General features: G+C 43.3%; 1 protein-coding gene across 1 annotated transcript; it reads right to left on the bottom strand.

Moving 5' to 3' along the window:
* Positions 1–10,344: 10,344 nt before the first annotated feature.
* Positions 10,345–11,439, bottom strand: LOC134367642 (melanoma-associated antigen 10-like). The gene has a single exon (XM_063084385.1). It carries the CDS (start codon positions 11,437–11,439, stop codon positions 10,345–10,347), a length of 1,095 nt encoding a protein of 364 aa, XP_062940455.1.
* Between the last annotated feature and the right edge of the window lie 242 nt (positions 11,440–11,681).

Raw genomic sequence — 11,681 nt, 5'->3', positions numbered from 1 at the left:
AGGGAGGATGAATAGAAAGAAAAATTGAAGAAAATCTCCAAATTTGAGGAAAACAGTAAATCTACAGATTCGAAAAGGTAAAGGAATGCCAAGAACAAGAAAAAAATATTAAGGCCCATCAAAATCAAATTACTTAAAATTAGTGACAAAGAAAAAGTCTTAAAAGTGTCCAGAGAAAAAAGACTCTCTATGTAGAGAGGAACAAAAATAAAGATAAGAGAATATTTCATGTGAAAAACAATTCAAGCAAAAGGAAAGTGGAAACACAAAGCCTTAAATCAACAGCAGATATGCACTACAAGAAATGTTAAGGATTCTTAAAAAAAATGTTAAAGGAAGTCTTCAGGGCAGACAGAATATGATAACAGATAGAAACCTAGATATACACAAAGAAATGGAGAGCATCCAGAATTATAATTTCTTCAGTAAATATAATTTCCTCATTATGTAAATGCCCTTAAGAGAAAATTGACTGAAGTAAAAATAATCACAATGCGTGATGGAATTTATAACACACATAGGAGTAAAATGTATGCTAACAACACATAAAAGGTCAAGAAGGAAGAAATGGAGCTGTACCCTCTTGGTTTTCATGTATTTGACTGTTCTGAGTTCCAGTGGGTAACCAGTTATTTTCCTTTTTGTACCCAAGGCCCTAGCACAGTGACCAAGTGAACCCACATATGCCAGGCTTTTAAATATCATTCATAATTTAAAATGTGAACATGGTGTGACTTGAAGGGGATGCTGCAAACTCCGGAGCCAAATTACCGTTCCCTGTTCTCTTCTCTATTGAATGAGGAACTCATATAGGAACCACTTCACCCTGTGTTTTTAAAGGTCTTCAGCATCTTCAATAGATTGCATTGGTTTCCGGTTGTCACTGCAACAAATCACCACAAATATAATAGTTTAAAACAACACAAATTGATTCTCTTACAATTCTAGATGCCAGAAGACCAAACTAAAACCAGCAGGACTAGATTCTTCCAACTTCTAAGACTGCCAGCATTTGTGGGCTCCTGGCTTTACCACTCCAGTCTTTGCTTTTGTGGTCACAATGCCTTCTCTGCCTGTTTCAATTCTCTCTCTGTTTTTCTCTTACAAGGACACTTGTGGTTACTTATAGGACTCACCCAGATAATTAAGAATAGTCTCTATATTTCACTATCATTAATCACATCTGCAAAATCCCTTTTGCCAGACAAGGTCACATTCACAGGTTCCAGGAATTAGGGCTTGGGTGTATTTGATAGGTCATCATTTGGTTGGCCTCCCACATAGATTTCAGCTGGGATTAGGTCATCTGAACATCAGTTAAGAAGATTGTGTGCCATGTTAGTTACCAGAGGCAACAGATGAAAGCAAAATAAGCCAATCTCCTTGTTCTTGTTGAGGGTGCCTGAATGGGTCCTAAGAATACATCCAAAAGAAGTAAGAACACGTGGAAAGACAGTGAGAGGACCAACCACGTTTGTCGAGTTACTAAGTGCTGAGAGGCCATCAGGTAAAGGCAGGGGCTGCATTCCCAGTAGAGAGTTTGAAGCAGGCCATGGCTTAGAAAGATAGAGACTGGGATTAGAGGTGGTGGGTTGGAGGGAGGGTAGCCAGTCCATGATGAGGATAGAGATTGAAAAGTGGGTAGGAGGACACTGTGGGCCTGTGCATGTTTAGTTCAAGGGGAGATGGGCAATGACGACTTGGGAAACAAAATTTGTAATGAAAAAGTATGCTGTGGATGCAAAATGGAATAAAACTAGATATCAACAACAAAAAGGATACTAGACTTTACAAATGCATGGAAATTAAACAAAATGCTCCTAAACAATAAATGGGTTAATGAAGAAATCAAGAAGGAAATTTAAAAATTCCTGGAGACAAATGAAAATGAAAACACAGTATATTAGAATCTATGGGATACAGTGAAAGCAGTTCTAAGAAAAGTTGAGAGTAATACATGCCTACATCAAAAAAGAAGAAAGACTCCCGATAAACAACCGAATGTTACACCTCAAGGAGCTGGAAAAACAAGAACAAACCAAACCCAAAGTCAGTAGAAGGAGAGAAATAACAAAGAACAGGGCAGGACTAAATGGATTAGAGATTAAAATAAATACAAAAGGTCAATGAAATAAAGAATAAGTTTCTTGAAAAGATAAACAAAATTGATAAACCTTTAGGTAGACTAAAGAAGAAGAGAGATGGCTCCAATAAATCAGAAATGAAAAAGAGGACATTACAACTGATACCACAGCATTACAAAGGATCATCAGAGTCTACTACAAACAACTATATGCAAACAAACTAGAAAACCTGGAAGAAATGGATAAATTCCTGGACACATACAACTTACTATAGTCGAATCATGAAAAACTAGTAAACCTAAACCAACCAATAACACGTAATGAGACTGAAGCAGTAATAAAAAGTCTTCCAAGAATAAAAACATCTGGAGCAGATGGCTTAATTCCCAAATTCTGCCAAACATTTAAAGAAGAACTAACACCAGTTCTTCTCAAACTCTTCCAAAAATTTGAAGAGGAGGGACTATATCCAAATTCATTCTGCAAGGCCAGCATTACCCTCATACTGAATTTGGAAAAGACACAACGGAAGAACCACAGATCAATTTCCCTAATGACCTTAGAAGTGAAGATCCTCGACAAAATACTAGCAAACAGAATCCAGCAACACATTGAAAAGATCATACACCATGATCAAGTGGGATTCATCCCATGGACACAAGGATGTCTCAACATATGCAGATCTATAAACACAATGCAGCACATCAGCAGAATGAAGGGGGAAAAAAACAACATATGATCATTTCAATAGACACAGAAGAAGCATTTGATAAAATCCAATACCCCTTTGTAATAGAAAATACTTGACAAATTAGGTATAAAAGGAATTTAACTCACCACAATAGAGGCCATATATGACAAACTCACAACCAGTATCATAATGAATAGACAAAAATTGGAGGCTCTTCCTCTAAGATCTGGAACAAGATAAGAATGCGCACTTTCCCCACTCTTATTCAACATAGTACTAGAAGTTCTAGCCAGTGCTTTTGTAAGGCAAGAGAAAGCAGTAAAGGAAATCCACACTGGAAAGGAGGAAGTCAATCAATCCCTATTTGCAGATGACATGATCCTATATACAGAAAACCCTAAGGACTTCTCCAAATAATTATTAAAATGAATAAATGAATTCAGTATAGTGGCAGGATACAAAATCAACACACAAAAAGAAATAGCCTTCCTATATGCCAACAACAAAATAGCAGAAGAAGAAATCAAAGTAATCCCATTCACAGCAGCTACCCCCTGAAATGAAATACCTTAGAGTAAATTTAACCAAGGAAGTTAAAGACCTCTACAGTGAAAACTTGGTGAAAAAAAATTGAAGAGGATGCAAATAAATAGAAAGATATCCCTTGTTCAAGGACTGGAAGAACTAACATCATCAAATGTCCATGTTGTTCAAAGCAATCTGCCCATTCAACACAATCTCTATTAATACCAAGGACTGAAATAGAAAAAAATAAATCTTGAAATTTTTATGGAACCACAAAAGCAATCTTGAACAAAAAGAACAAAATTGGGGTCCAGCCCCATGTCTCACTCAGGAGAGTGCGGTGCTGGTAGCGCCGAGGCCATGGGTTCGGATCCTATATAGGGATGGCCAGTGCACTCACTGGTTGAACATGGTGCAGCAGACCACACCAAGCCAAGGGATGCAATCCCCTTACCAGTAAAAAAAAATAATAATTGGAAGCATCATACTTCCTGACTTCAAAATATACTATAAAGCTATAGTAATCTAAACAGCATGTACTGGCATAAAAATAGACAAATTGACTAATGAAATAGAACAGAGAGCCAGGAAATAAACACACACCTTTACAACCAAGTGATTTTTGATAAATGTGCCAAAAATATACAATCGGTAAAAGACAGCCTCTTCAATAAATGGTGCTGGGAAAACTGAATATCCACATCCAGAAGATTGAAACTACATCCCTATGTCTCACGATACACAAAAACCAACTCACAATGAATCAAAGACCTAACTTTGAGACCCAGAACTATGAAACTACTAGAAGGAAACAAAAGGGAAATGCTACACGGAATGGGAATGGGCAGCCCTTTTTCGAGCAAGACCACAAAGGCACAGGCAACTAAAGCGGAAATGCAGAAATGGGTCTACATCAAACTAAAAAGCTTCTGCACAACAAGGGACACTGTCAACAAAGTGAACAGACAACCTGAAGAATGGGATAAAGTGTTTGCAAACTACACATCAGACAAGGGGCTAATATCCAGAATATGTAAGCAACTCAAACAACTCAAGAGGAAAAAAACCCAAATAACCCAATTAATAAATGGGAAAAGGACCTGAATGGACAATTCAAAGGAAGACATACAAATGGCCAGCAGGTTCGTGAAAACATGCTCAGCATCACTAATCATCAGGGAAATGCAAATTAAAACCGCATGAGTTATCATCTCACCTCAGTTGGACTGGCTATTATGGACAAGACAAAGATAAATGCTGGTGAGCATGCAGAGAAAAAATAACTCTTCCACCTTGCTGGTGGGAGTATAAATTGGTACAGCCACTGTGGAAAACAGTATGGTGGTTCTTCAGAGAACTGAAAGTAGATCTACCCCATGACCTCGCTATCCCACTACTGGGAATATAGCCAAAGGAAATGAAATCAATGTATCAAAATGACACTTTCACTCCCATATTCATTGCAGCACGATTCACAATAGCCAAGAGATGGAATCAACCTAAATGTCCATGAATGAATGAATGGATAAAAATAACCGTGGTACATATGTGCAGTGGAATACTACTAAGCCATAAGAAAAATGGTACCATTTGCAGCAACATGGATGGAACTGGAAACCATCACGTTAAGTGAAGTAAGTTAGGCACAGAAAGATAAAGCTGAATGATATCATTCATACGTGAAATCTTAAAAAAGAAAAAAGTGGTTCACGTAGAAGTAGAGAGTAGAATAAAGGTGACCAGAGGCATGGGCATGGGAAGGAGGATAAGTGGTGGACTAATGGGGACAAAACTATGCTCTCTACCCTGAGTGAATCATTGTGCAGTATATGCACGTATTGAAACAACACACTCTACCCCGGAAACATGGACAAGTAAATGTTAAAATATTTTGAATTAAAAAAAAAAAATTTAAGAAGACATGTATCTCACCCAAAATGATGCGGGGTCCAGCTGTCTTCCCGATAGAGATGGGGGATTCTGAGGGAGGTTGGGGTGTCACCAGTCCTGCATTCCCTCCTCTCCCCCTTCTCCTCTCTGGTCCCTTCACCCCCTGTGCTGAACTCTGGGTTCAGAGTTCCGAGCACCAGTCTGTCTGGGGCTCCGTGGACTTGGATTTGCCTGTGGTCTCTCTCGTGGACTCTGGCAGCTGCTGTCCCCTGGATCCTCCCAATGCCCCCATGAACATGGAATAGCTAATCAGCCAGAAAAGGAGGATTCACAACTAAAATTTAGTAAATGTTACTTCTCAAAGGTTATATTTCAAAATGTGGGTGTGGAAGAGTCTTCCCAGCCGGATGCAACTCAAACTCCTAGAATTTGAGTCAAGGACCAAATCCTTCCCTCCCTCCCAGCTGCTTTTCCATCCAAACCACTATTTTCATTCATTTCACCCCTACCCAAAATCCAGCTCCTTGCTTACAATTGGCAAAATCACACTCGACGTAACCCACTGGCTGAGGGCGCGCTGTCTGCTCTCCTTCCCTTGCTCCCGGTCAGTCTGACCAAATCCTTTCCAAAGCAAAGTGCAAAATTTTAGATCATGTCCAGTGGCATCCTATTACTCAGGACATCGCTTCATGAATCTAGCTTTACATGGGTGAGGAATTAAATTAATGTTCTCTTTAACCTAATTAGGAAATGGGAAAACACAAATTAAAATAACAGGAACCTGTAATTTTGACCAACATTTAAAAGAATGGTAAAATATATTTGAGAGTGAAGGATGCTCACACATATTAATTTTTGAGAACACAAACCGGTACAGCATTTTTGGAGTAAAATATTGGCAGCGTATATAAAAATTTAGAATATTCACAATCTTTCTGCCCTAACCAAATAACCACCTTAATATGTTAATTGTGGTTATCTTTGAGTAGGGGGCTGAATTTTGGAGGAACTTTGTAAAGAGAAGAATTATGTAATTTCACATTTTTTGTAATAAGAATATATGCACTATTGCCTTTGTAATTAAAGTTTTTAAATATGTCTAACAATAGTTGTAGTAGCTATATCTTAATCAAAGTAATTGCCAGAATTTGTAACTGATGCAACAGAGGAAAACTGAAATCTGAACGGCTTAACGTAACAAAAGTCTATTTTTTGAGCACACGGATGTTGATGTAGGTTGGCAGGTCTCCACTATCAGGGGACCCAGGGATCCAAGATACTTCAGTATTGTAGTTCCTCCACCTCGACATGGGCTGCCACGTGTGCTATTGAGTGGAAGATAAAGAATGGAAATGGCACACTGGCTCTCAAGTGCCTGGATGTGACAAACGATGCCTCAGCTCATATTTCAGTGGAAAAGGGTAGTCACATGACCCTAACTGCAAGTGGACCGGCAATGTAGCCTTTCCATAGGCCCACAAAGGAGAGAGAGGCAAAGTATGGATGAAAGCTTGTAGTTTCCCCCACACAATAGATGCTCAAAAAAAGCAACCATTGTAATTTTTGTGACAATAACCATCCTGGTTTCTTGGAGCAGTTTCTGAGAAGGCCGAATTTGCCTTAAATCCTCCAACTTTTTCAAGTGTCTAGTATGTGACAGGTGCTCTCAAATACGGTATCACATGTAGTTTTCCAAGGATCTTCTAAATCTCAGCAGGGAGGGTTTGCCTTCCTCACGCAATAGCACTTTTCTGCAATATAGTCTATAATCTCAGTGCACTGAGAATTTCTCCTTCCTTTTGATGAATGTTCAAAATCCTGTGTGTTTCTGCTCCTTTCCACATGACTGAACGGGCCTGAACACTAATAATGGGTGCCATTAGGCACGCTGAAAACCAGGATTTTCCTGTGGGTACACAGACAAGAAACAGTAGAAGGATGGTGTAGGGAAAGTGAAGGTAAATGGTCAGGGTCCCTCAGATGTTCAGAATCTTGCTGAGCATTTGATGTAAATATTCACGTGTGCACAGGAGTACCTTGGTTATTGTCTAATGTAATTGCGCATGTGCACCCAGGTGTTCTTTGGTTGTCTGACTCGCACCTAGATGTCCTGGTTTATCGGATTTAAGTATAAAGGACAACGGCTCTGACCCACAGTGCCCCCCACGCCCGGGATGCCCCAGGGGGGTCACGGGGAGGCCACTACTGCTGCTGGAGGCTGTTGCTCCAAGCTGTTGCTGCCAGGGCTCCCGGGATGCCTCGGGAGGCCACCAGCACTGCTGCTGGAGGCTGCTGTAAGCTGCTTCTGCTGCTGCTGAGGAAACTGAGAACTGAGCTCGCTTTGGAATGAACCCGTCAACTGTGCCAATGGCTCCCGGGGTCTTTTCCCAATTTCATAGCTCGTGACCTGTATGTGAGGTGTCTGGTGGCCCAGCCTGGCACGTGAGGAGTCTGGTGGCCCAGTCTGTACAATGGGTTTGAAGGGTCTGAGCCCTAGCCCGACAAGTGGTTAATTATTCTTTCTTTTTAAATTACAGAGAGCATATCCATCAAGAGACAATTTTTCACCTTTTAGAGGCCCCCAGAGGTTTTAGGAATTCAGCCTCTGCAGATATTTGCTGCACAGTAATTTCCATGGTCTTTCCTTCTCTACTTATAAGGGAGGCTTTGGTTTTGACCACCTAGTTAAGCTCACTCATCTGAGTATATGTTCACTAGCCTGTTTCAAATTAGACATCCCATTAAAATCCTACTGTAAATACCAGGGCAGCTTCAAAAACTAGTCCTCTAACTTTAGGGTCATTTCCAAAGAACTAGTAGATGATGGGTCACATCAGTTTCTACTCACCAGCTCATTTGGAAAACAGAGTTTGTTGAAGGTACCCAAGGGAACAACCAGGTATCTAAACATCACTGTCCAAAGTCAACTTGTATATTGAAAGGGCTGTTGCTATAAGAAGGATTTCCAGAGGTGGAATGGGACAGCAAAAGGACGTCTGTACGGAATAGGAATTCTCTGTGTCAAGAGTTGAGCAGGCGATTCTGGGCTGTCCTGCTGGGAGCAAGGCATAGCACTCAGAGGAGTCCAGACAAGCTGGTCAGCAGGCCAGGTTCTAGAGGTGGACAGGATGACACACAGGACACAACCAGGTGAAGGGTACAGTGATGCAGGAAAGTGCTGGGGGCCAGACGGAAGTGCTGGCTCCTGGATAGAGTCAGCTCTTAAGGCACCCTGGGGACCGAGACAGGAGGACCCTAGGTTAACAAAGTCCGCACACTATCCCCAGATTGTGCTTCATTCTCATTGGCACCTTATTTAGGCCTGCTTTTAGTACCTTGGCCACAGGGTCCTTCTTTTTGTTACCAGAGAGACATTATGCAGTGCTGAGAAGAGAAACGAATTATGAGTCAGAAGGCCTGCCTCTGGCTGAGAGGAGTAAAAACAGAGTGGGCTCTAGATGAATTTAGGCCAAGGGTCTAGTCCCAGCCATGTCACTTGCTAGCCATGTGGTCCTGGGAAATTACCAAGCCCTACGAGCCTCAGGATCTCCATCCGTGCAGCGGGTTTGATAAGCCCTGCCCAACAGGACTTTGGAACGTATGTACCTCATGTAGAGCACCTGGCAGAGTACCTGGTGTATATTGGATTTTAGTGACTGGCAGTTATTTCTAGTATTATTTCACCCCCAGACCCTACCACCCTTTCCTCGCGAATTTTTGTCGTGGTGGTTGTTCTCCAGTACATCTCAGAATATGCCGCTCAATAGGGTATGGGATGCCAAGTCAGCCAAAAAAGCTGCTTTGCAAATGACTCCGTGAATTGTTTCTCTCAGAGGGTCTATTATCTAACGTGGTTGTGGGAGAGCATTTCCCAGCTGGATGACCCTCACAGCTCCCGGAATTTGAGTCAAGGACCAACTCCTTCCCTCTCTCTTCAGCTGCTTTTCCATCCAAACCACAATTATCATTCACTTCACTCCCACCCAAAATTATTTCACACTTGCTTGGAGTTGTCTAAATTACACTAAAGGTAACCCAAATAAAACGTTCTTCTAATGGAGCCAGCTTACTTGTGGGCATCCCTTAACAGCCTTATTTATCAAGATATCCCTGCAGGTGGTGGGTACAAATCACCTGCTTCCTGCGCTGTGTTCAGTCGCACTGGCACAGGAGTGCAGGACACCTCCCATACCTGCCCCAGGTGGAGAGTTCTCTCTGCTTGGTCCACCATCCAAAAGGACCTGCTCAGAGCAGTTTTTCAATCCAGGCTCTGCTCTCAGTCCTAAGACACAGCGTCTGAGAGCCTGGCCCCTGCCACCACCCAGCTTCAGTGCAGACACCTCCCACAGAGGGAGGTGCAGATGCCTGAACTCCCAAGCTGCCTTGGCTCAGGGCATTCACACTCGACCGCTCTCACCTGGAGACCCACCTTCTGGCCAATCCTTATCTACTTGTTCTGTAGGATTTAGAGGACATCTCACCACACTCCTAATATGTTGGCTGCTCCTAGGCTCCCCCATTCTGTAGGTAGACGTGGGTCTGGCTTATCCTAGTATCTCCACGACTAACACAGGGCCTTCCAGAGAGCGATGCTCAATGAATGTTTGGGGAAGAGATGCACCAGTGAGCAGGGGTTTCATTGATTACAATTTAATTTTGATTTGAAGAAGCGAACAAGATCCAGCTGTATATTTTTTAATTGTACAGAATGATAGACTAAAACAGTAAGGAAATAAAAAAAATGAACCCTTGTAAATCTTTTTCTCCAGTTTACTAATACACTCTGTTACATTTCCATGGCAGTCTTATCCCAATGCCTTGGCACCTTGTTACAGATTACAAATAAGATGGAAGGCTTCCCAATATGTTTCACAAAAACAGCAAAACTCTTTCTCCAAACTGGATAAACAACAAATAATTGTGTGACCAACACCATCGGTAAACTTAGATTGCGAAGCTAATACACCTTCTAGTCAAAGTAATAACATTTCAAAATAACAAAAAGAAGACAAGTCCCCAAGTTATCCAAATAAAATGCGAAGACAATGAGGTTATAACACTGTACTTCCCCCTGCCCCAGCCTGGCCCGCCACTACTTAGATCACTGACTGGGAAGATCATTGACTTAAAACAGGGCGAAGAATCTGCCTGACTTTACTTGGGGAAGGAGAAGCCGCTGGTGGCACTGGAACTGGCACTGGCCATGGCAGTAGTATCATCTACTGTGGCATTTCTAGCCTGGCCCCTCTCTTCCTCATCTCTCAAAGCCTCCTCATACCACAGTGGGAAAGATCTGGGATCGCTCCCATTGATCTTGGCCAAAAACTCCAGGACTTTCATCTTCCTGGCTTCAGCGTGGGCACGCGGGCCCCACAGCAACTCATAGCATGCGGGATCACTGTCGGGCACCTGCCGGTACTCCAAGTAGTTTTCCTGCACCCAAACTTCAGTGATGAGCTTCCTGGGCTCCCCAAAGATGAAGTGCTCCCTCCCAGCATACACCCCTATCACACGCAACGCTTCCCAGATCTCCTTCTCAGGAGTACAGTTGCCCTCCATGAAGATAATGCTCAGGACAAATAGCAGCAGGCCCGTTCTAGGTATGGTCTGGTCATCACTCTGCATCCCATCGTAGGTGAGGCCCAGGGTGGTGACGAGGACATAGGAGTGGCCGGCAGGGTCCACTTCCTTCACATCAATGCCAAAGACCAGCTGCATGCACTCAGAGGCTTCGCTGAAGATGGCAGGGAATTGGTCCTCGTAGTTTCTGAGGACACCATTCAGCATTTCTTCCTTTGTGATCGGCTCCTTCATCTGATACTTGAGGAGCAGCAAATTTACCAGATCATCCACCTTTTTATCAAACTCATTTCCGGGCAAGGACTGAGGGTCTTGCGAGGTGCTCGGCTCCTCCTCTTCCTGGCTGCTGGAGCCCTTATTGGGTTGACTCCATGAAGTGGAGGCAGCGGCAGTGAGGGGGGAGCCGGCTCTCTGCAGACTCTGGGGAGGACTCTGTGTCTCAGCAGCAAACATCTCCTCCTCCCCCTCTGGGCTGCTTGAGAGTAGAGGACAAAGGGAGGAGGGGGAGGAGGGAGAGGAGGGAAAAGAGGAGGGAAAAGAGGAGGAGCAGGTAGAGGAGGATGAAGAAGTATCCTCCTCCTCAGCCTCCGAAAGCTGTGCATCCACGACGGCCTGCGTCTCACTTTGGGACTGAAGCATGCAGCGCCGACGCTTTGAAGGGCGAGGCATGATGGCTCTGGCCTGGGAAGAAGACAGGAGTGTGGGCTGGAGTTGGGCGATGGGGACGCACAGGCCTGGGGGAGGGAGGGAGCAGGTGAGCGGCCTCAGCCTAGAACCACATCCTAGGGGGCTCTGACAAAGGCCTACTCACAGGTCTTGTCTTTAGGTGGTGCTTGGGGCCTCACAGGGCTCCTGTCCTCCTGGTCGGCCTGTCTCCTGTGGACCTGAAGGGGGAATGAGACGGTTCCTCA

Source organism: Cynocephalus volans, chromosome X (genome assembly GCF_027409185.1).
Source record: "Cynocephalus volans isolate mCynVol1 chromosome X, mCynVol1.pri, whole genome shotgun sequence".
Lineage (NCBI taxonomy): Eukaryota > Metazoa > Chordata > Mammalia > Dermoptera > Cynocephalidae > Cynocephalus > Cynocephalus volans.
This window is presented reverse-complemented; position numbering and strand designations above follow the sequence as displayed.